The sequence below is a fragment of the Condylura cristata genome, unplaced genomic scaffold (genome assembly GCF_000260355.1).
Source record: "Condylura cristata isolate star-nosed mole 26May11 unplaced genomic scaffold, ConCri1.0 scaffold00011, whole genome shotgun sequence".
NCBI lineage: Eukaryota > Metazoa > Chordata > Mammalia > Eulipotyphla > Talpidae > Condylura > Condylura cristata.
The window spans coordinates 39407462-39427381 of NW_004567112.1; the positions used below are offsets into that span (position 1 = coordinate 39407462).

Sequence of the window (19920 nt, forward strand, 5' to 3'; positions counted from 1 at the left end):
GAGAGGTTTCACCAGAGACAGAGTGGAGAGACAGAGTGGGGAGCAGAACAGGCAGATCGACGAAGTACACTGCTGAGGGGAGCAGCGGGCGGGTCAGGAGAGGTCTGCCACGCCATGTGGTCACCTCCGGGGCAGGCGGGAATCGAACTCATGCGGAAGTGGCTTTAGCTCCTCAGTGCTGTGCTTTAACCCGCTGCACCACCAGGGAGGGCCTCTTTAGCATCATTATTATGGACCTTTAGGGGTAAAAAGGTATGATCCCAGAGCCAGTGCATAGTAAGCATGAAAACAAGGGCAGCCGCCCTTGACTGACTCTGTGGGAGCGTGGGGAGGGGTCCCCCAAACAGGTGGTCCTCTCAAAGATTGTGAGGCCCAAGTTCATGTCCATTTCAGGGTCCCAACATGCTCCCAGCACCTCCTCTTGTCCAGGCTGTGAGCAGTGCTCACGTTACAAGGAAACAGCCCATGTTCCCTCCTGGACATAGGTGTGGAAAATTTCAGCTGATCCAATCCAACAGCATATTAAATGGGCAACAGGGCTTGACCGTGTGAGGCCTACTCCAGGAATAAAAGGTTGATCTAACATTTGATAGTCAACCAACATAATTCACCATGTTAACACATTTTTAAAAAAGATTTATTTATTTATTCATATAGAACTGGGGTTCAGGCCAGAGATGCGGAGGGTGAGAGGATTCACCAGAGACAGAGCGGGGAGCAGAACAGGCAGATCGACAAAGTACACTGCTGAGGGGAGCAGCTGGCGGGTCAGGAGAGGTCTGCCGCGCCATGTGGTCACCTCCGGGGCAGGCGGGAATCGAACTCATGCGGAAGTGGTTTAAGTTTCTTAGTGCAGTGCTTTAACCCACTGCACCACCAGGGAGAGCCTGTTGACACATTTTTATAGGCAGGAAAAGCATTGACAAAATCCAAAGTCCATTGTTAAAATTCTCAGTTAACTATAAGACATGATTAAAAGATGTAGATGACATAAACAGAAAAATATTCTTTGCTCTTGGGTTGGAAGAATTAACATCATTCAAATGGCCATGGATCAAATGACGTAATGTACAGATTCAGTGCAATTTCTACCAAAGCCTCAATGGCAGGTGGAGGGAAGACTATAAAAAGGAAATTACTGGACCCTCCCTGGTTGTGGAGCTGGGTAAAACACAGCACTGAGAAGCCAAAGCCACTTCAGCATGAGTTTGATCTCTGCCCCGGAGGTGACCACATGATGTGGCAGACCTCTCCTGACCCGCCCGCTGCTCCCCTCAGCAGTGTACTTCGTCGATCTGCCTGTTCTGCTCCCCACTCTGTCTCTGGTGAAGCCTCTCAATGCCCCTGCACCTCTGGCCTGTACCCTAGTTCTGTATGAATAAATAAATAAATCTTTTAAAAAAGGAAATTGCTAAGAGGTAGAAGGACATTTTCTAGGCTAATGGATGTTCATTATCTTGATTGTGGTGATGGTTTCACTGATAGACTGATGTGCACTTTATGACAAATATATTTCCTATATTGTTCATTTTTATACAAAACCAGTCTTCCTTAAGCTATTTTGTTTGCTTTTCTTATAGAACACGAAAGCCCAAAATCCCAGCCCACAGTCTCTAGTGTCACAATACTGTGAGGGGCACTCACTCATTTCCATTGCGTACCCTAGTGTGGGGACTAGTTTTGAGGGTCCCTCTCCATCCTTGTGAGTGACATTAGGGCTCAGGTGTGATGATGTTGGTGGGTTTGCAGCACAAAGGGCAGCAGTCACAGAGGCACCCCCAACCCGGGGGGTGTTCTGTTCTGCTTTCTGGAGAGGTGTGAGGCTGAGGTCCAGAAAGAAGCGGTGACGCCCACGAGGGCCCTGCACCTGGGAGCAGCAGCCACGAGCCTAGCTCCACGTGAGCACAGTGTGAGGCCGAGGGTGTGGGGTGGTGGTGGAGAGGGGGAAGAACGTGACCAGGATTCCAGCTTCCAGAGTAACGAGACTTGGGGTAAGCAGACCCAGCAGCTCCCCTCCCCCAACTTGATGCTTCATCTTGCTGCCGAAGGCAGCCCGTGGCCATCCATGGGGAGAGTCGCAGCAGCTATGCACCCCAAGTTCCATGTGGTGCCATGTGTCCATGTAAGGCTTGGTCACTTACCAGCTGTGTGCCTTGGGCAGTTAATCACTCTGTGCCTCAGTTTCTCCATCAATAAGATGGAAATGTGACTTACCATACACAGCTGTGAGAATGAAAGTTCATATCTACATTTAGACATCTATGTTTAGACAAGTTCCTGATGGCTGCTCACTGATATATTTGCTCTTGTTGCCCTTTCTGTCCAGCTGAAGACCCCTCTCCAGCCCCTTCCTGCACCACATCTAGCAACTCAAGGCAGTTTGGTACATGTGGCAGAACAAACATCCAGCGACTCAACTTCTGGGTGTTAAGACAATGCCCTTAACATACAATGTTGAGTTCTTCATGTTGAAAGGACTTGCTACTTTATTGCTACTGTCCTACCTAACAGAACCTCACAGAAAATCCTGGCTTAAGTTCTCCTAGGAAGGCTTGATGAGATCGATCCATGCAAGTCCCTTGATCTCCAGCAGGGGACGATCAGCACCAAGTTTTGCTTGGCATTGGGCGTTGACTGCTCTGGGATCCTCAGGCTTTGGGTACAAGCTCCTTGCTGCGAAAGTCACTCTGGCTCTGACACCTCAGGCAATCTGTGTGCACTGCTCCTTCCTGGACCCCCTGATTTTCCTAGTTCCATCTGCCTGACTTCTGCCTGACTTCCTGGAAAAGAAGCCTCAGTTTCCCAGTTTGTGCTAGCTCTGCCCTGAGGTTTCCTATGTGAATTCTGAGCCAGAGAAGCAGGCGCAGAAGGCCCCAAGTCCAGCCCACAAGCATGGATGGGAAATCACTTCCTTAAGTAGCAATACCACCAGAATGGGAGAGGCCTTTCAAAACTGGGAGTCTATAGCCAGGTGTGCTGCTAATTCTCGGCCTCAGTGTCCCCAACTATGCCAAAAATTTGGCCTGGCCCTCCCTGGTAGTGCAAGGGGTTAAAGCGCATACCATGAAGCTATTAGCAGCCACTGCAGCATGGGTTCAATCCCCAATCAGGGAGGTGACCCACATGGTGTGGCAGACCACTCTTGTCTCACCTGCTGCTCCCCTCAGCAGTGTATTTCAGTAGATCTGCCTAGACTGCTCCCTACTCTGTCTCGGGTGAATCCTCTCACCCCCCGCACCTCTGGTCTGTACTCCAGTTCTTGTGTGTATAAATAAATAAATCTTCAAGATTTATATTTATATTTATTATAAATAAATAAATTTCTTCAAGAAATTTTTTTTGACCTGAGGCTAACCTCCTTCAATCCTTGCACCACGAAGTTTCCTAGCCCAGGCTGAGGCCTTCCTCATCCCCTCCCCATCCCAACAAGCAAGTGGAAGACCAAAAAACAAAAACAAAAACAAAACAAAACAAAAAACCCCACATTTTTAATGTTTGATTAACAAACTGACTTGGAAGGGCAAGAGCAGGGTCATAGGGAAACATCCAACTTCTATTAGTCAGAAACTCCTGTTAACTGTATACAAAAGTCACATAAAAAAATAGGGTCTGCAAAAGCAGTGGCCCTTGGAGAACTTCAAGGCACCTGGGAGACCCAAAGGGGCATCTGAAGCATGGCTGAGGGAATGAGGGTCCCAGAGGCTGGACCCCATCCCTCCATCATTATGGGGCACATATGCTCTCGTCTTTCCCTGCTCGCAAATTACTACAAGACTGTCCCCAAGGATGTGTAGCCACCACAGGCCAAGGCACTGACAGAAGTGAAATGGGCCCTGAGCTGAGCACTGAGTTCCTGACTGCAGTGTCCAGGCCTGCAGCAGGGCCTCCCCGCTCCCCACGCCCAGCGGAGCTCATGGTGGGCACAGATCCTGGAGCGGAGGAGGGGTAGGGCTCCATGCCCCCCCACCCCCCTGAGAGGCAAGGCTGTGAGGCCTCTGAGCAGACACCATGGCAAACAGCCAGGGCTTTGGTCAGGATTGAGTTGGGAGCAATGGGCCACTGCCTGTCCAGCCCCCACGGTGTGGCCTGGGAGGGGCTGGCCAGTACAACCTGCCGGAGCTGCAGCCCCAGGCTGGGGCCCTAATTGGGGTAGCACATGCAGCATCCGGCGCCTGCCTCCTCCATGCTGGACTTGGCCCCAGACCTCAGGAGCCCATCGGTGACAAAGTACTCATTGATGATGTCCTCCACCCGGGTGATGTACAGCAACGTCAGCAGCACCCCTAGGAACTGAGAGAAGTGCAGGTGAGAGCCTGCTGGGATCTGGGCTGTCCCTGCTACCTAAGCAGCCCCAGATTGGGCCTCCTCTGCCCACCTTACCCCCACCCCAACCACGAAGGCCGAGAGACCAGCTCTGCGCCCTGTCAGCGGAGGCCCCTCCACTCTGCACTTCCCACCTCCACCCCAGCTGTGCCACTCACTCTCTGGGAAATCCTGGGCAAGCCACCTGAGCTTACTGAGCTCAAATTTCCTCCTCTGTAAAGTGGGCGTGACAATGCTAACACTGGAGAATTTGAGGGGGACAGCACCTGCCTGCCACTTGGAGGAGATATTTGCTTGAGCCATGCTATTGCCAGCTGCCCTCTCCTTCCAGCCCGCCATAGGTGAGCCCAGCTCACTGGGACAAGAGTCTCCTTCACTGTCCCTTGGTTCCTTCTCTGACTTCTGAGATCTCCCCGCCACACTGTCTGAGCCCGTGGCCTGCCTACCGCCCACCTCCAGCTCCCTCCCTGGGTGAGTGCCCACCTGGGGGAGCAGGATGCCCAGCAGGAGGCCGGCCATGATGGTGTAGTTGTCCATGAACCAGATGAGCACGGCGTTGGTGCAGCCGCGCACGTAGATGATGTGATGCACGCTGAGGCGCTGCGAGGGAGGAGCCGAGCTGAGCCCACAGTGAGCCTCTCAGCAGCTCTGGGCCTCAGTTCTTCACATGCAATGTCAGGTTCGGGACCCCTGGGCTCTAGACCACTGGCTCTTGGCAGATGACTAGGGACACTATGTGGCATTTCTGGGTGTCACAGTGATTGGGGCTGGGAGACTGTAGCACTCAGGACAATCCTACCCCACAATGGCCTGCCTACCTCTCAAATACCCCCCAGGCTTTATGTGGGTGAAAGCAAGTCCATTAATATGTGAGGCAAAAGCCTAGTTCCAGAGACACATAAAAACCATGGTATTTTCTGTGTGGTTTTAATACATACTGAATTTTGCAAAAAATATACTTATGCAAATCAGGAAGCGATTCTACTTTGTTTGACTTTTATCAAGAACCATCATTTTCAAAAAATGTATCAAGAGGAAGAAGGTATGCAGGTTGCTAACACAACATCCCCAGCCCAGGTAAGAGCGGCCCAGTTCAAGCCAACACCTGACTGTTTCACTGTGCCCCTGTGGTTGAGTATCGGCCCCCCAGCACTGGCCCATGGAGGTACGCCAGTTCATTTTACTTTCCCTTTTGCCTCCACTAGGTCACTGTTAACTTGTTTTGAAATGAGGTGCACAAGTGAGCTGTATGGTCTGTCACTTTCAGGGCCTTCCCAAATGTTTATTATAAAAACTGGCCATTGTGTCTGATGGCTTGAGGACACCATGGGTCTGCACGTCTCAACATAAATGTGTGTCACACCCCAAGGGGGTGCATTTCTGACCAGTTTCAAGGTCAAGGACCTCACTTTGAGAACCACTACACAGAAACAACTCAAGTCCTTTTAGCTCCCGTCTCGGCACCACTGAAGCTACTTTCCTGATCCAGGGTCATTGCGCAGGAAGCAAACCAGAGGCGGGATGAGGACCTGACACAGGGGTCACTGGCAAGGACATGGGACCTCGCCGGACAAGCACACAGTCAATGATCAGCAAACCCTGGCAGGTGGTCTCCCATCTGGGGCGGGTGGTGGGGGGAAGGTCTTGGCTCCCCGAGCTCAGAACTTATCTGTGCCTGGAATGGGGTGGAAAGCCCCAGGAGTCCCTGGCTCACATCATGAATGTTGGGAAATCTCAGCAGCCAGGAGCCCACCACTAGAGGACCAAACAGAAAAGCAAATTTTGCAGAGAAGTGCGAGTTCAAAGACAGTACCTCCTCTTTGATAACTCCATAACCACACATGGTGTTGACAACTTCCGTCTGAAACAGAAATGGACATCAGTTGACACTACAGTAGCAGACACACTTCTCCCCCTTGTAGGGTTGAGTTATCTGAGGCACAGGCTGTCTGGTTTGGTGAGTGCCCTTCCCACATAGGCAGTCTGACTTATCTGAGCCTTAACCTCCTCCCTGCAAGAACTGCCCAGGGGGAAAGGTGGAAGGCCACTTCCACAGCACACAGGAGGGAGCCCCATTCTGCCCACGGCAACCTCAGGACCCGGAGAAAAGTGGCTGCCCCCGAGATGCGGCTGTAAAGGAAACTGTAGACCTGGGCCAGGTGCCTGGCCAGTTGTTGTCTAGCCAAGGGCAAGACCAGGGCCTCTGACCACACTGCCCTGTCCCTGCAGACCACGATGTGGGGGGAATTGCCCCCCCAAATTCCTTCCTGGGAAGAGTTGCTCTCAGGAATTGCTAGAGGCTGACTGGTGCAAGGAAAGCTGTGATCAGGCCCATTAGACCCCTCCCCAGCAGGCCTAAGTCACGGGCTGGTGGAGGTAATACCCTGTGCCCGGCTTGGTCTCCTTCTATGAGGGGGAGGAAACATGGCCTCCCCTCCCACCTCCTCTACATCTAAGGTGGCAACAGTGATTCAGAAGAGAGCAGCAGGGAGGTCTTGCGGCCTCTGGCATCACGTGGCCTGGTCCTCAGGCATGCTGTCACAGACCGGCAGCAGGAGGCATTAATAAATATCCGTTGAGTGAATAACAAATAGTTGACTTGGTCTCTTCATATAAAGCAACATGATGAGAGACTCCACTTCATGAATTGCTTTGAACATAAAGTGAGATATGTGTCGGGAGTGGGCAGGGATGCTGGCTGCATTCCTAACATTCCGGGCCTCTGGAAAAGCGAGGAAGGGTGTTTACACTCCTCCCCAAAGAGTGGGCTGGACCTCAGATGTCATCAAGAGCAGTCTAAATGTCAAGACTCGGTGTGCTGGAAAAATAACCTCCCTCAGTCTGGACTATCATGAAACTGAGCAATGCCCACCACCCACTTACGTCAGTTGGCATTTGAGGGCCCTCCAGGCCTAAACATGACCCAGGAGAGGGTCCTGCCTGGGAACAGGGATAGAGGGCATGATGGGAGCAAGTGCTTTGGTTTGTTCATGCAGTCATTCACCAAACAAACATTAACAGAACACTTATTATGCATTCACTGGAATCTAGAAGAACAAAATAAAGTCCTTGCCTTCATCGGACGTATATTCTAGGAGAGGAGAGAGAAGTTGACATAGTAAGTTATATATAGGAGGTGATGAGCAACTTTGCTTTTCACTGTGGGTCTAGTCCGAGCCAGAACCCATGGCCCAGCTCTCAGGAGCAGACATGTTGTTGGCAGGGGCCTTCTTTCCACCGGGGGCCAGAATACTCTTGGCTCCAGTACCAGCTCCCCCTGCCAGGAAAGCCTTAAGGAGGTGGAGATGGGATGCACCCATGGTCTTTCTAATGGTAAAATCTGCCTGGTTTGACCCCAGAGTCAATAATCTATGTGGGCTCAGATATTAGGTTGACCCTTCTATGTGGCACAAGCCACAGACAGAAGTCAGAAAAAGGACTCTAGGCAGTCAACACAGGGTCACAGTAAAGCTCGTGTACTTTACTCACGTGTGTCTGCTCTCCCGATGACACAGGTCTGAGGTGTTAGGTTAGCAGAAGTCTGAGTAGGTAATGGGACAGCGGACAGAGGTTTTCAGACATGCACCCATAGGGTAGTCCAAGTGAAGGTGGATATCGATAACAACTGGACACAAGAGTTCGCCAGGCACAGTAGTCTGAGTCCATGCAGTGCAGAAGCCCTCTATACCAACAATCTCGGAGCACCAATTAGTATAAGAAAATCTTGTAAACGATGTGAAGTTTCACTGTTGATGGTGTAAATCCTGTTTGAAGACCAGTTGGCTTGAGACCCAGCCTCAAGGCAATCAGGTAGAATTCTCCTTTGCACAGGGGATGGACACATCCCACCCAGATCCTCTCTAGGAAGTCTAGTAAAGGCATTTCTTTTAAAGCTAAGAGCTAGGGGTGGGAGTGGAGGCAGGTACTCTTCTCTGAACTAGTTTGTTTTCTTCTGCTAAACAGTAATAGTACAACAGACCATATCTCCCTTTTTCCTTTGCCTGCCAGGAAGCTCTAAGCTACAAATATGTGGCTCATTTCCAGTGATTTCATAGAGACTTGGGCCTATGTATCAGTATGATACATGCTTCTTTATGCCCTAGATCTACTATTTTAGACTATATTTTCCATGGTCCTGATTTTTAAAAAAATTTGTTTTTTATTCCATGCAATTTCCCATATGCACACTCGGCTCCTTTGTTAAGTGAACTAGTGTAAAATACATTCATATACAAATGGAACCATCTACCAAGGAATGAAACACCCTCTTTCACATTGAGTAAAATCATCTATATGTGGAGGCACAGGGAGAACCCATTTGGATGAAAAAAATATAGATATAAATCCCAGTCTGAATAAAGCAGGATGGGTGGGACTTATCCAATCAGTTGAAGGCCTTAGTAGCCTTATTTAGGGGATGTCCCTCCCCCAAATAAGAGAGAGCTCTTCCTGTCTGATGCCTTCAGGCACAAACTGTTGCTTCTTCCTGGTGTCAACCCTGCAGGTCTTTGGACAGGAACTACATCATTAGCTTTCTGGTTTCCAGGCCTTCAGCCTTGGACTGGAAGAAAACCATTGGTTCTCCTGGGTCTCCAGCTTCCTGACTCATCCTGCAGCTCTTAGAATTCGCCTGCCTCCATCAGAAGAGCCAATTCCTTATAATAAATGTCTTCTCTCTCTCCCTCCCCCCTTCTCTGACCCAGACACATGCACACGCACACACCACACACACACACATTCACCATATTGATTCTATTTCTCTAGGAACCCCAACTGATCCACCTCTGCTGAACGAAGCCAGGAAGTGCCCCCCGTGGGGAAAACACTGCATTCACACAATGCCTCTCAGTGTGGGGGATGAAGGCCCGGCTCCCTTGCCCACACATGAGATAACGAGGGTCCCCCAGATCACCCTGCAGATTTGGCTAAGGCCTCCAAGGGTCACCACTCTTTGCCCTCTGCCCTCCCCTGCTTCTGTTACCTCCTTCACAGGTGTCTGTCCCCACAGCACCTCCCGCCCAGCCTCCTGGACAGCCTGGCCTGGCCTGGAGCCACCTGGCCACTGCAGCTGGGCCTCCCTGTCCACCCTAACCCTGCTACAGGCGGTCAATCCTGGCAAAGCCCAAGTCAGATTGGCCACGGAGCCCCTGAAGTGCTGTCATGGAAGTCCCCGTCCCTTAGGGAGTTGCCACAATCCTGGCAGTGGCTCCCGGGCACCTGACATCATCTGCGACCACCCTCCTTCCCGCCCACCTTCTCCCTCTGCTCCAGTCACACCAGTATTTCTGCCACTTGTCAAACACAGTCGTCTGAGGACAATCCTGTCTCGGAGGCCGACACTTGCTGCCCGCTGGTAGGAATGTCGCCCCCACCCCCACCGCCCTCACAGGAGACTCCCTCGTTCCTTCAGTCATTTACCCAGAACCCACCTTCTCAGTATCTCAAGTTGCGATCTTCCATGCTTCTGCCTTACTTTTCCCCTTAACAGTTATCATCCCCTCCTAACATACTATCTCTCTTAGTTATTTATTTTGTTCGTCTGCTTTCCCCCCTAAAACATCAGCTCCGTGCGGGCAGAATTCTGTGTGTCTATTATATACCCTTAGACCAGCTCTTGGCACACAGGAGGGTCAATACATGTTGAGTGAGTGACTGAGTGAATACAAACTGGACGTCCGGGACTCAGCTTGGACTTTGGGTCTTGAAGTTCAGGACCATCCCCGTGCAGGCCTCTCTAAAAACACAGTGCCACCCAGCTGCCTAGAGAGCTACCCTAAAATGACAGCTAAAGCTTCCAAACAAGCCGCTCCTCCGGGTGCAGCCATTTTTCAGGTTCGTGCTCCGGGCATAGGCTCCCTGACTCATGCGTAAGGCCTCTACCTCCGTGGCAGCTGTTGGATTACAGAATCCAGCCACAGGCACAGGGTGGCAGAGCAGTCAGAAGAGAAATTTTCCATGACTGTTCAGGGCATGAGTAATTGCAGAGCACTCTGCCTCATTCCAACCCAGAACCCAGGCAGTTTCCGGACACGTTAGCTAGACACAGAGGACTGATGAGGGCTCTCATCCATCAGCTTGACTGCATGGCACAGCCCCACGCGGGTCAGGGACGTGACAGGACCAACCCAATCCTGCTGGGGATAGGTGGAGACTGGCATTGAGGTCACCAGGCCCCCTGCTTCCGAGAGTGCTGTCACTGATGATCACCAGAAGCTCAATTCCCAATCCCCTATAGATGCCCAAAGTGTGGGCCCTGCTTTATCTTCAGCTAATGCTGCAGAACCGGCTACGCCAGCTCAGGCCCCTGGCCTGGACCCCCTCCAGCTCCTCGCCTGGCTGGTAGTCCAGAGCACAGTGCCAGCATGGCTGCCTGCTTTCACCCCGCTCTCTCCACTGTGAGCAAGGTTCCATCCTTTCAGCACCCAGCTTGCTGCATCTGGACAGCAGTAAAATAACAGGACTGACCTCTCAAGGTTGATGAAAGGCTAGACTTCCTTCTAAAGAACTAGGCCTGCATGCAGAATGTGTACAGTAGATGTTAACCTGTACTCCTAGTAAAGACAAGGCCTCCCACCCACCCTTCCTCCCCCCAGCTTTCCCCCTTAGTAGCCCTTGAGGCTCAGAAAGCCTTGGCAGTGGCCATCACCGCTTGCCGACCCACCCCATGCACCCATCAAACACACACCACCCCTCTCCCAGAAGCAGGCGAGGTGCGTGACCCGCACATTGCCAGCCCCAGAAGCAGTGGGTACCGTGTTTCTGAAGCAGCAGGTATAGGGCACCCCACAAGCCAGGGGTCCGGGGGCATTGCAGTCGTGGTACTGGTTTTTGCTCCAGTCTCGGTAGTCCTCCCCACCACAGCACTTGAACTGAGGGAGGAAGCAAGCAGGGAAGGGAGACAGCGTCACTGTTGAGGCCCCAGGCGGCGGCCCTGCCGGACACGGATGTATTATATGGGTCACCCTGGCAGGGGGAGCTGCAGGGTCAGCTGGATGCTTTCCATGAGCAGCAGGACTGCCAGGAGGCTGTGAGCACCCCAGCACTGGAGAGGCCAAGCCAGGGCAGGTCCTTCCTTGACAACTGGACTCCATCACTGAGGCCCCAGGGCAGGTATCAGGATAAACTGGCCTTTAAGATCCAGAGACTCGGATTCTACGGACACCCCCACAGCCCAGTGGCCCCCATACCACACTGACCTCCCTCTCACCCAGCTATGCATGGCTTGCCTCAACAAAGGCTCCCCAGCCCCCACGCCCCCACCGCTCACTCATGCTAGCGCTCACGTCCGCATGGGCATAGAAGCAGTTGCTCTTCTACAGCGCTGACTCTGGCCCTGAGCGTGAGCAGCAGGAACACAGCCTGCCTATGTGGGCTCGCTCTGGAGGAGGGAGGCAGGGCAAAGCCACTCCAGGAAAAGGCCAGAGAGGCAGAGCTGTGCACCAGGGATATAGAAAAACAGGAGGAAACAGTGGGGGAGGGGCTGCCTTAGCTTGGAAGGTCAGGGAAGTCCCTTCAGAGGAGAAGGCATTTAATCTGAAACATGAACAACAGAGAAAAGCCACAAGCAGACATGAGCCGGTGGTATTTCAGGAGCAGGCAGAGGTCAGCGTGTCCGCAGTGAGCAACAGTGGAGGGGTGAGGGTGAGAGGGGGCATAGGCCGAACCGTGCCAAGCCTTGTCAGCCAGAATAAGCAGGGAGCTGGGGGTGCGTTATGAGTGATGGGGAGTCATGCAGGGTATAATTAGCGGAGTTAGATGGTTGGAGGTCCTGGTTGAAACCTCTTCCACAGCCGCCCCATCCCCCCACCCCCAGCCTCTTAGGCTATCAGATTTCAGGACCTGAATGTGCCTCTCTGTAGTACAGTGCAAAGGGCATTTGCTTTGCAATCATACTGGAGTTCAAATTCTCACACCACTACTCCTAGCTGTGTGACTTCAGGAAATTGAGGCTCTCTGAGCCTCAGACCCTCATCTGTATAGCAGGAAGAGGAGACCTGTTTTATGCAGCTGAGCTGAGGATTACAAAGAGAGGCCATGCATGAAGCCCTTGGCACAGGGTCTGGCACCAAGCAGGTGCCCAGTGAACTCCATCCCACCCAGGAGAGATGACAGGCTGCTTCCAATGAAAACATCTTGCTCCACCCAAAGCAGGACTCAGCAGTCTGGCAGACACATCCTTGGCAGAGAAGGGCCTCCCAGAGGATGCACCTGTTATGACCACAGTGAAGGCTTTCAGCCAAGGGAGTGGCCACTGTGCATGGCCCCGGGAGTGTCGAGATACTGACCCCACTGAGGACTAGATTGAGGCCCAGGGCACTGAAGTCCCCAGCGCTCTGTCCAGGAAGCGCTGCCAGGGCTGAGTGGTCCACAAGCCTCATACTTTGCTAATCCTCACCCAGGAGAACACGACCATAATTGGCACTGCAGCTGGTACTTATGGGGGGAGGGGAGGCTTCATGACATGCTGGCATAGCTTGAAGCTCTTCTCAGTTAAGTCGAGCAATTGACACCCAGTGGAAAGGACCACCAATGTCCCCGGATGCTGGTGGAAACTTGAGGTTCCTAAATGGCACTGATGTGTAGAAGCCAGCAAGGGCAGTGGCTGGTTTTGCTACAGATCTGGGTGGACCTAGGAGACGAGGGACAGTGTCAAAACCGACAGTCATCACATTCAAAGAAGCGTCCCAGAGGTCAATAGAAAAGGCTTGTTCTGACCCCATTGCAGGGAGAAATGGAATTAGGGGAGTTCCGCCCACGGGGGTTGTCCTAGATTTGGCAGGAAATGAACCCCATCTCTGAAAGTACTTAGCAAAAGGAATTCTTACAGAGTGACTTAGAGTTCTTCCCCACTTCAGGTAAAGAGGATTTCTGACCAGTGGAGAGGGGCCCCGGGCCTTTAGCTATACCTGACCTTATGTTGTTGTTTTGTTTTGTTTTGTTTTTTTTAGGGGGTGTGTCCATGTACAGGGAGAGACAAGTAGGACAAGGACATTCTGGGCCCCGGCAAGTGGGCAGAGGTCTGGTGAGGAAGGTTGGGCGCCAAGCTTCCCACCCTCAGCAGTGAGCCACAGCCCACCCTTGCCCCTCACCTGCTGTGGGAACGGATAAGTCACGTGACCCTCACCCTCCTCCTCCTGAGCAGTGTCCTAGATGCTGGGGGGAGGGCAGGCTAGACGAAAGAGCACAGGAGGCACATCTCTGACCCACAGCACCTGGCTCACCTTCTTCTGAACAAAGTCCATGATGTTTTTGAAGTCCAGATCATCGTAATAGTTGACGATTCCTCTTCGAATGTTGTCATTCAGAAAGTCGATGGTCTATGAGAGGAGAAATTACAAAGGAAAAGGCCAACAACCCAAGTTTGACCCAAGATTTCCCAGAGGCCCAGGATACTGTCCACACGCCCAGTGGCCCCCCCTGCATGGAGCACCGCTCTAATCCTGCTCTGAATGCCCAGCACTTCCCCACCCGCGCACCAGCTCTGAGACCCCAGTGCACATTGGATGCCTGTGTTCCTCTGCCATGTCTGGGCAGGAGGGATTCACCTGTCTCCAGTACAGAGCAGATAGCCAGGCCCCAAGAGTGTAGTGCCCCCTGGGGGTAGGGCCCCAAAGCAGCTTTGCCAGGGGTGCCCGCAATGGAATCTTCCCTATGCCTTCCAGATTCCTCTCCACTCTTTTCTACTACCCGACCTTTTATGTTACAGAAAAAGCCCAAAGAGGTGGCCTGGCTCATCCCAGGTCACACAGCAGGCTGGCCACGACTGGAAATCACGTCTCCTGACTTCCCACATGGACCACTCTGCATCATTGTGAGCACTGGGGCCCGCAGGCGAAAGAGCCCACCTCCCAGCTCCGGCTGGGCGAATCCCCACCGGGAAGCACCTGGCAGGCCGCCCTCCCTTGCTCACGCTGGGCCTTCTGATCAACAGCTCTGCTGTTGTGCCGAGATCCGGGAGCACAAAAGGCCCCACAGAGGGCAGGGGCAGGGGCGGGAGTGTGGGCAGTTCAGCTCCACACTCACAGCCACAATCAGAGCTTTCAGAGCAAGGAGACTCGAGTATCATCAGAGATTGTGTTGGCACAAAGGGGGCATTCTCAGTTCTGGAGCCAGCCAATCCCCGGGGGAGGTGCCCACAGGGGTACACAGGGTCCCAGGTCCAGGCCTCGTCCTGCCACTGCAGACACTGACACCCTTCCTTTCTCTCTCTGCCTCAGTTTCCCACTGGCGAACCAACCCTGCAGTTCTATCTTTAAGATACCTTTCAGCTCTAGGGTCAAAGACTAGGCTGAGTGGGGTTGTGCTGGCCAAGAGCAGGCCCTGCCGCCAGTCAGTCTTGGGCACTTCATTTAACTTCTGACCCTCTATTTCCTTGCATGCAGAATGCGGAGGGAGGTCCTCTCTGCCTGAGAGGGATATTGTGAGATTTAAATAAACTAAAAGAACAAAAGTGTTTCGTTGGATGCTGGGCACATACCAGACCCTGTTAGTAGTATTATAGACCCTTCCTTTCAGAATACACAGCATCCTATGCTCCCTCGTACCACCCATCATGTCATCAGAGGGAAAAGAGGAATCCTAAGGTCCTCACTCTTGACCAACTACAATGGCAACCTCTGGGGGCAAGAGCAAGCCCTGACCTGAGACACAAACACCCTGAAGCCCAGAGAGGGATGGGATATGTTCAAGGTCACACCCACTGGCTGTTGGCAGCAAGACGTTGGAACCACGGTGTCAACACCCACCTTGATGCACTTCAAGTTTGTCAAGGTAAAAGCTCAAGGTTCTGTTTGGGACCCCTCCCAAATCATCTCCAGTCTAGGGGGGTGGGGAGGAGAACAAAGGATGCAACAGCTGCCTCCCTCTCCACACTCAACGTGCTCAAAATCAAGGTCAGGAAGGACACATCTCTATGACCAGAAGGAAAACCCTCTGCTGATGGTACATGGCAGCTCTGGAGCAGACCCGGGAGCTGAGGAGGTCGGGAAGGCAGACTCAAGAGAAACAGGTTGTGAGGGGCTCCCAGGTGGCACAGGGGTTAAAGACACAGCACTACCAAGCTACCACCAGCCACTGTGGCACGAGTTTAATCTGGGCCGGGGAGGTGCAGTAGACCTCTCCTGTCTCATCCGCTGCTCCCCTCAGCAGGGTATTTTGGTAAGATCTGCTAGTTATGCTCCCCACCTCTCCCTCTGGTGAATCCTCTCAATTCCCACACCTCTGGCCTACACCTCAGTTCTTAGATGCATAAATAAATAAATCTTTAAAAAGAGAGAGAGAGAGAGATGTGGACACTGACCAGCCCATTCCATGTGAAAGGCGCCCCCTCCCCAGTTCTAGCCCTGCTTGGGTCGGGTCTGAATCCGAGGCCAGAGACTGGGTAGAATAGCGACTGTTGGCCACATGGCTGGGGCAGAGCAGTGATGCAGATGGCCTCAGGCCCTCTTCCCTGAAGACCCCCCCAGTCACGCAGCCTTTTCAACCTGGAGTGCTCCTCTGGGAGATGAGGCCAGCTGGGGGATTGTTGGGAGTAAGAAACAGGACACCAGGGTGGGGTCACCCTGCTATCCAGCGTAGGGCATGAGGGAATGAGCTCACAGCACTGCGTGGCGTGCTGCAGGGGGCCTCAGGCTGAGCTGCTTGGCAGAAAGGCGACACCAGGATCAGGGACATCACTAAGGCCACACCCTTCTACTCTTGTGGCACTGCAGACACAGTCTGGTCCACCGTGTCCCAGTCCACCCACAGCCTCTGGTTCCCTTCACTGGCCTCCTCCCAGCCTCCCCATAGGTCACATGCTGACTAGACTCCCCCAGAGCTGTGGACAGGGTGTGAGGAGGAATGTTCAGGTCTGCAGAGAAGATTCTCCTTCCTCTCGGGGAGCAGCTCAGACCACTCCCCAAGCCACCTCCGTTTCTAAGCACCTTCCAAAGATCCAGCTCTGAAAGAAGCCTCGTTGTGAAAACTGGGCCTTCCGTCTGGGTACGCTGAGCGGGGCCCCTGCAGGGACAGGCCTCTCAGAATGGGCGGGAGGAACAGATGGCCCGAGCGCCACGGACAGCAGCTGCCCCCAGTTCCCATCAGGGACCTCTCTGGGCTCTGCTGGTTCTTGCCAGGACACACTGCCTCGGGCACTGTGCGTGTGTGGTTGTGTGTGTGACAGTGTGGGAGTTTATGTGTGTGCACGCTAGACACGCAGGACACTCAGGTGACCTTGCACAGGACAGGGGAGTGGTGCAGCCCATGGAACGTGAAGTGCTGTGCTGTCACTCAGAGACAGCCTGGGAATGTGGCAGGAAAGACGCTCTGGCTCAGCTGCTGCCCCCAGAGGCCTCACACACCCAGTTCCACCCTCGTTGTGAAAACTGGGCCTTCCACCTGGGTACGCTGAGCGGGGCCCCTGCAGGGACAGGCCTCTCAGAATGGGCGGGAGGAACAGATGGCCCGAGCGCCACGGACCTTGCTGGAAACAGGTCGTGCTGGCTGGCGGGGGCAGCTGGGGGACACTAGCAAAACTTCTTTCACACTGGCTGGTACAGCCTCGGAGCCAAGCGGCCTAGGCTAAATCAGCAAAGGGTAAGCAAACACCAAAGGCCGCAGGATGTTCAGAGCATATTGTTTAAGCCACCAGATTCAAGCTACAAAGAACTGTTCTGTTTCTTTGATTCTGATTTACAGGATACCTGAAGTCTCTTCATCAGGTAGAGCACTCTGAGAGCTTTTAATGAATGAGGAGCCAAGCGGTGGGAGACGCAGAGGCAGCTCCCTCAGGATGGGAGGCCCGAGGGGAGGATGGGGCACAGTAGGAAGTCTCCCATCAGGCCTCTCCAGGCATAGTGCTGCCCCTGTTGTCTGCAGGCTCCTGGCTGAATTTCAAGGCTTCCATATCAGTGGGGAGACCGGCTGCTGGCATCCAACTGGAGCCAAAGCCAGTCCAGGTCCATAACTTGGAGGTGCAGAGGTCCCCAGTCTGGGATTTCCTTCCTTCCTTTGTGCTGGGACTAAGCCATCATCTCTACGCCACCCCCAGGCCCCCAGAAGGTAAGGGGTCTCCAGACCTGAGATGGGCCCCATGTGATAACAGGAGGTTGAGGGGGAACCCAGGGAGTGACAGAGGAAGAAGATAAAACACTGCAGGTACTCGGGATCAGACCTGGTGGAAAGCCACAGGTTTAATGCCCATGCTGGAGAAGGGCTTTGCCTCCGCTTCTCAGGTATTTGGAGTTCCAGCTCTCACTCCCAACGGTCACAGGGTGGTGCACTGGCTGTGGGAACCTAACCAGATTAGCATAGATCAGTGCACTTTGCTCTGGGTGGGGAGGAAGTATATGTCCAGTGCTCAGTCAAGGGACCATAGTACTGTCTCCTATCTCGCTGTTCCTGATCTCAGTGCCAAGCCCAGAGCTGACTAGTGCCAGTGTCGAGGTGAAATAAACAAGCTGGATCCTGCTGACCCTCCCCTGGCCTAGCACTGGGTATGGCCCCTTGACAAAGACCAGGAAAGGCCTCTTCCCTGCTGGTGGAAGCCTGGGATGGGGGCTCAGATGAACCCATTACAGGCCAGCATTCTCTGGGTACCCCACTCAGCTCTGCCCACCCGATACTTACAGGAGAGGCTGGAATGGAAGGTGTCAGGAGGGATAAGACCCAGAGAGTTGAAGTCATTCAGGTTTTCCTCCCACTGACGGGGATCAGGATGCTGCACTTCTGTTTCTAATGACTATATCCTCGGTTCCTAAAGCCCGGCCACTGTACCCGGTACAAGCAGAGAAATCACGTCAGTCTGTCCATCCAGTCAGGCCTGTCAGCAGAGACCTTGCCCAATGGCACAAGTTGATAGAGTTTCGTCCTTACATTCAGGAATCTGTTTTTCTTGTGCACCTTCCTAAGAAGCCAGTGTGAAGTCATTCGCCTGATTGTTTGTCCTCACTTGCCACTACAAGTGGATGCTTTGACTTAAAAGGAAGCCTCTGGGACAGCAGACTAAACCTGTTTGAGTGTGGCTCAGCGCCATCAGCATCAGAGTAAGCAGACTGCCCCTTGGCTTCCAAATAGTCTTCCTTATTTTATAATCAAGGGGTAAATGTCATATAAAGGGAAAAGAATGTCTTCTTCAACTCTTGGGCAATGTGATTTTATAAAACCACCTATACCCATGACAGTCCAGCATTCTCTGGGTATCCCTGCTCAGCTCTGTGCATCCAGTTCCTCCAAGAGAGGCCCTAAAATGCCAGGTGTCAACAGGGATAAGACCTCCTGAAGACCTCTACATTTTTAGAGTTCATAGAGTTTTGCATCGCATTTTTAAATTATTTTGACTTGTGTATCACAGGCACATAACAGCATGGCCCACTGTGAGCCTCCAAAGAACTGAGAGCCGCAACAGCAGGGACTTCCTGAGCTGTATACATTACAGCCCTTTCTGGCCCTCCCTGGTGTGCAATGAGTTAGGACGCAGCACTGCAAGCTGGCCACAGCCACTTCAGTGCAAAGCCCTGACAGTGCCCCACATGGTGCAGCAGACCTCTCCTGACCCACCTGCTGCTCCCCTCAGCAGTGTACTTCGTCGATCTGCCTGTTCTGCTCCCCACTCTGTCTCGGGTGAATCCTCTCACCACCCCTACAACTCTGACCTGTACCCCAATTCTGTGTGCATAAATAAATAAATCTAAAAAAATTTTTTTAATAAAAATAAAACCCTTCTAGCAAAGCCCAAAGAGGGGGTACCCCATCCAATGGGAAGGAACACATTTCACCCTGTGGTACCTTTGGGATTTGAGGATAACTAGAAACTCTTGACCCTGACTTCAGGCTCAGAGAATCTTTACCTGTGATGACTAAAATGTCCCTGGAAGTTTTGTCTTAACTCTGTCACTAGAAGAAAGAGTAGTGTTTGGGCCCTGTTAACCTTTGGGGCACTGGGAAACAGCAAATCAGCTTGTGTCAGTGAAAGCACACTAGAAATCAGAATTGCTCTTCACCATGACCTGAAGCTGGGCTCCAGCCAGGGAAGCTGTAATCCATATGCTAACTGGAACCCCTGCTGGCTGCTCTAAAACACAGCCCCATGGGTAAAGGGAATGTGTCTCCCTCGAGGAGCTGAAAAATGAACCAACATTCTGGATCTGCCAGCTCAGAACAGATGATCTGAAAAGCAGAAAAGAGAAAAAGGGAGGAGCAGAGAGAAACACTAGGTTAGGATGAAGCCAACAGGGCAAAGTAGAAATAAAAGAAGAAATAAAGGCCTGGGATAAATGAAAACAGAAACAACATACCACACTATTGGGGTGCAGCAATTGCAGTTCAAAGTGGGCCATTAATAGTGATAAACACGTACGTCGGGACAGAAAACTCAAACATCTCAACTTTATCCTTCAAGGAACTAGAAGAATGAACTAATCCAAAGTTAGTAGAAAGGAAAGGAATAATGGAGATCAGCATGAGAATAAATGAAATTGAGACTTGAAAGACAATAGAAAAGACCCATAAAAGTAAGTTGGTTTGGGGCCCTCCCTGGTGGCGCAGCGGGTTAAAGCACAGCACTGAGAAGCTAAAGCCACTTCCGCATGAGTTCGATTCCCGCCTGCCCCGGAGGTG

The 19920-nt window shown here is 52.5% G+C and overlaps 1 protein-coding gene across 2 annotated transcripts in view; it reads right to left on the reverse strand.

Moving 5' to 3' along the window:
* Positions 1–3461: 3461 nt before the first annotated feature.
* TSPAN15 (tetraspanin 15) overlaps positions 3462–19920 on the reverse strand; it is a 48030-nt gene continuing 31571 nt past the window's right edge. Inside the window, exons 4-8 of one of the 2 annotated variants that reach the window (XM_004680818.2) lie at positions 13545–13640; positions 11076–11192; positions 6137–6184; positions 4807–4923; positions 3462–4290 (exon numbers count right to left, since the gene is read on the reverse strand). In XM_004680818.2, the coding sequence (XP_004680875.1) occupies positions 4141–4290; positions 4807–4923; positions 6137–6184; positions 11076–11192; positions 13545–13640 (528 nt within the window). In that variant the 3' untranslated portion in view covers positions 3462–4140. The remainder of the gene's footprint in view (positions 4291–4806; positions 4924–6136; positions 6185–11075; positions 11193–13544; positions 13641–19920) is intronic. The other variant, XM_012723749.1, reaches the window with a different exon arrangement.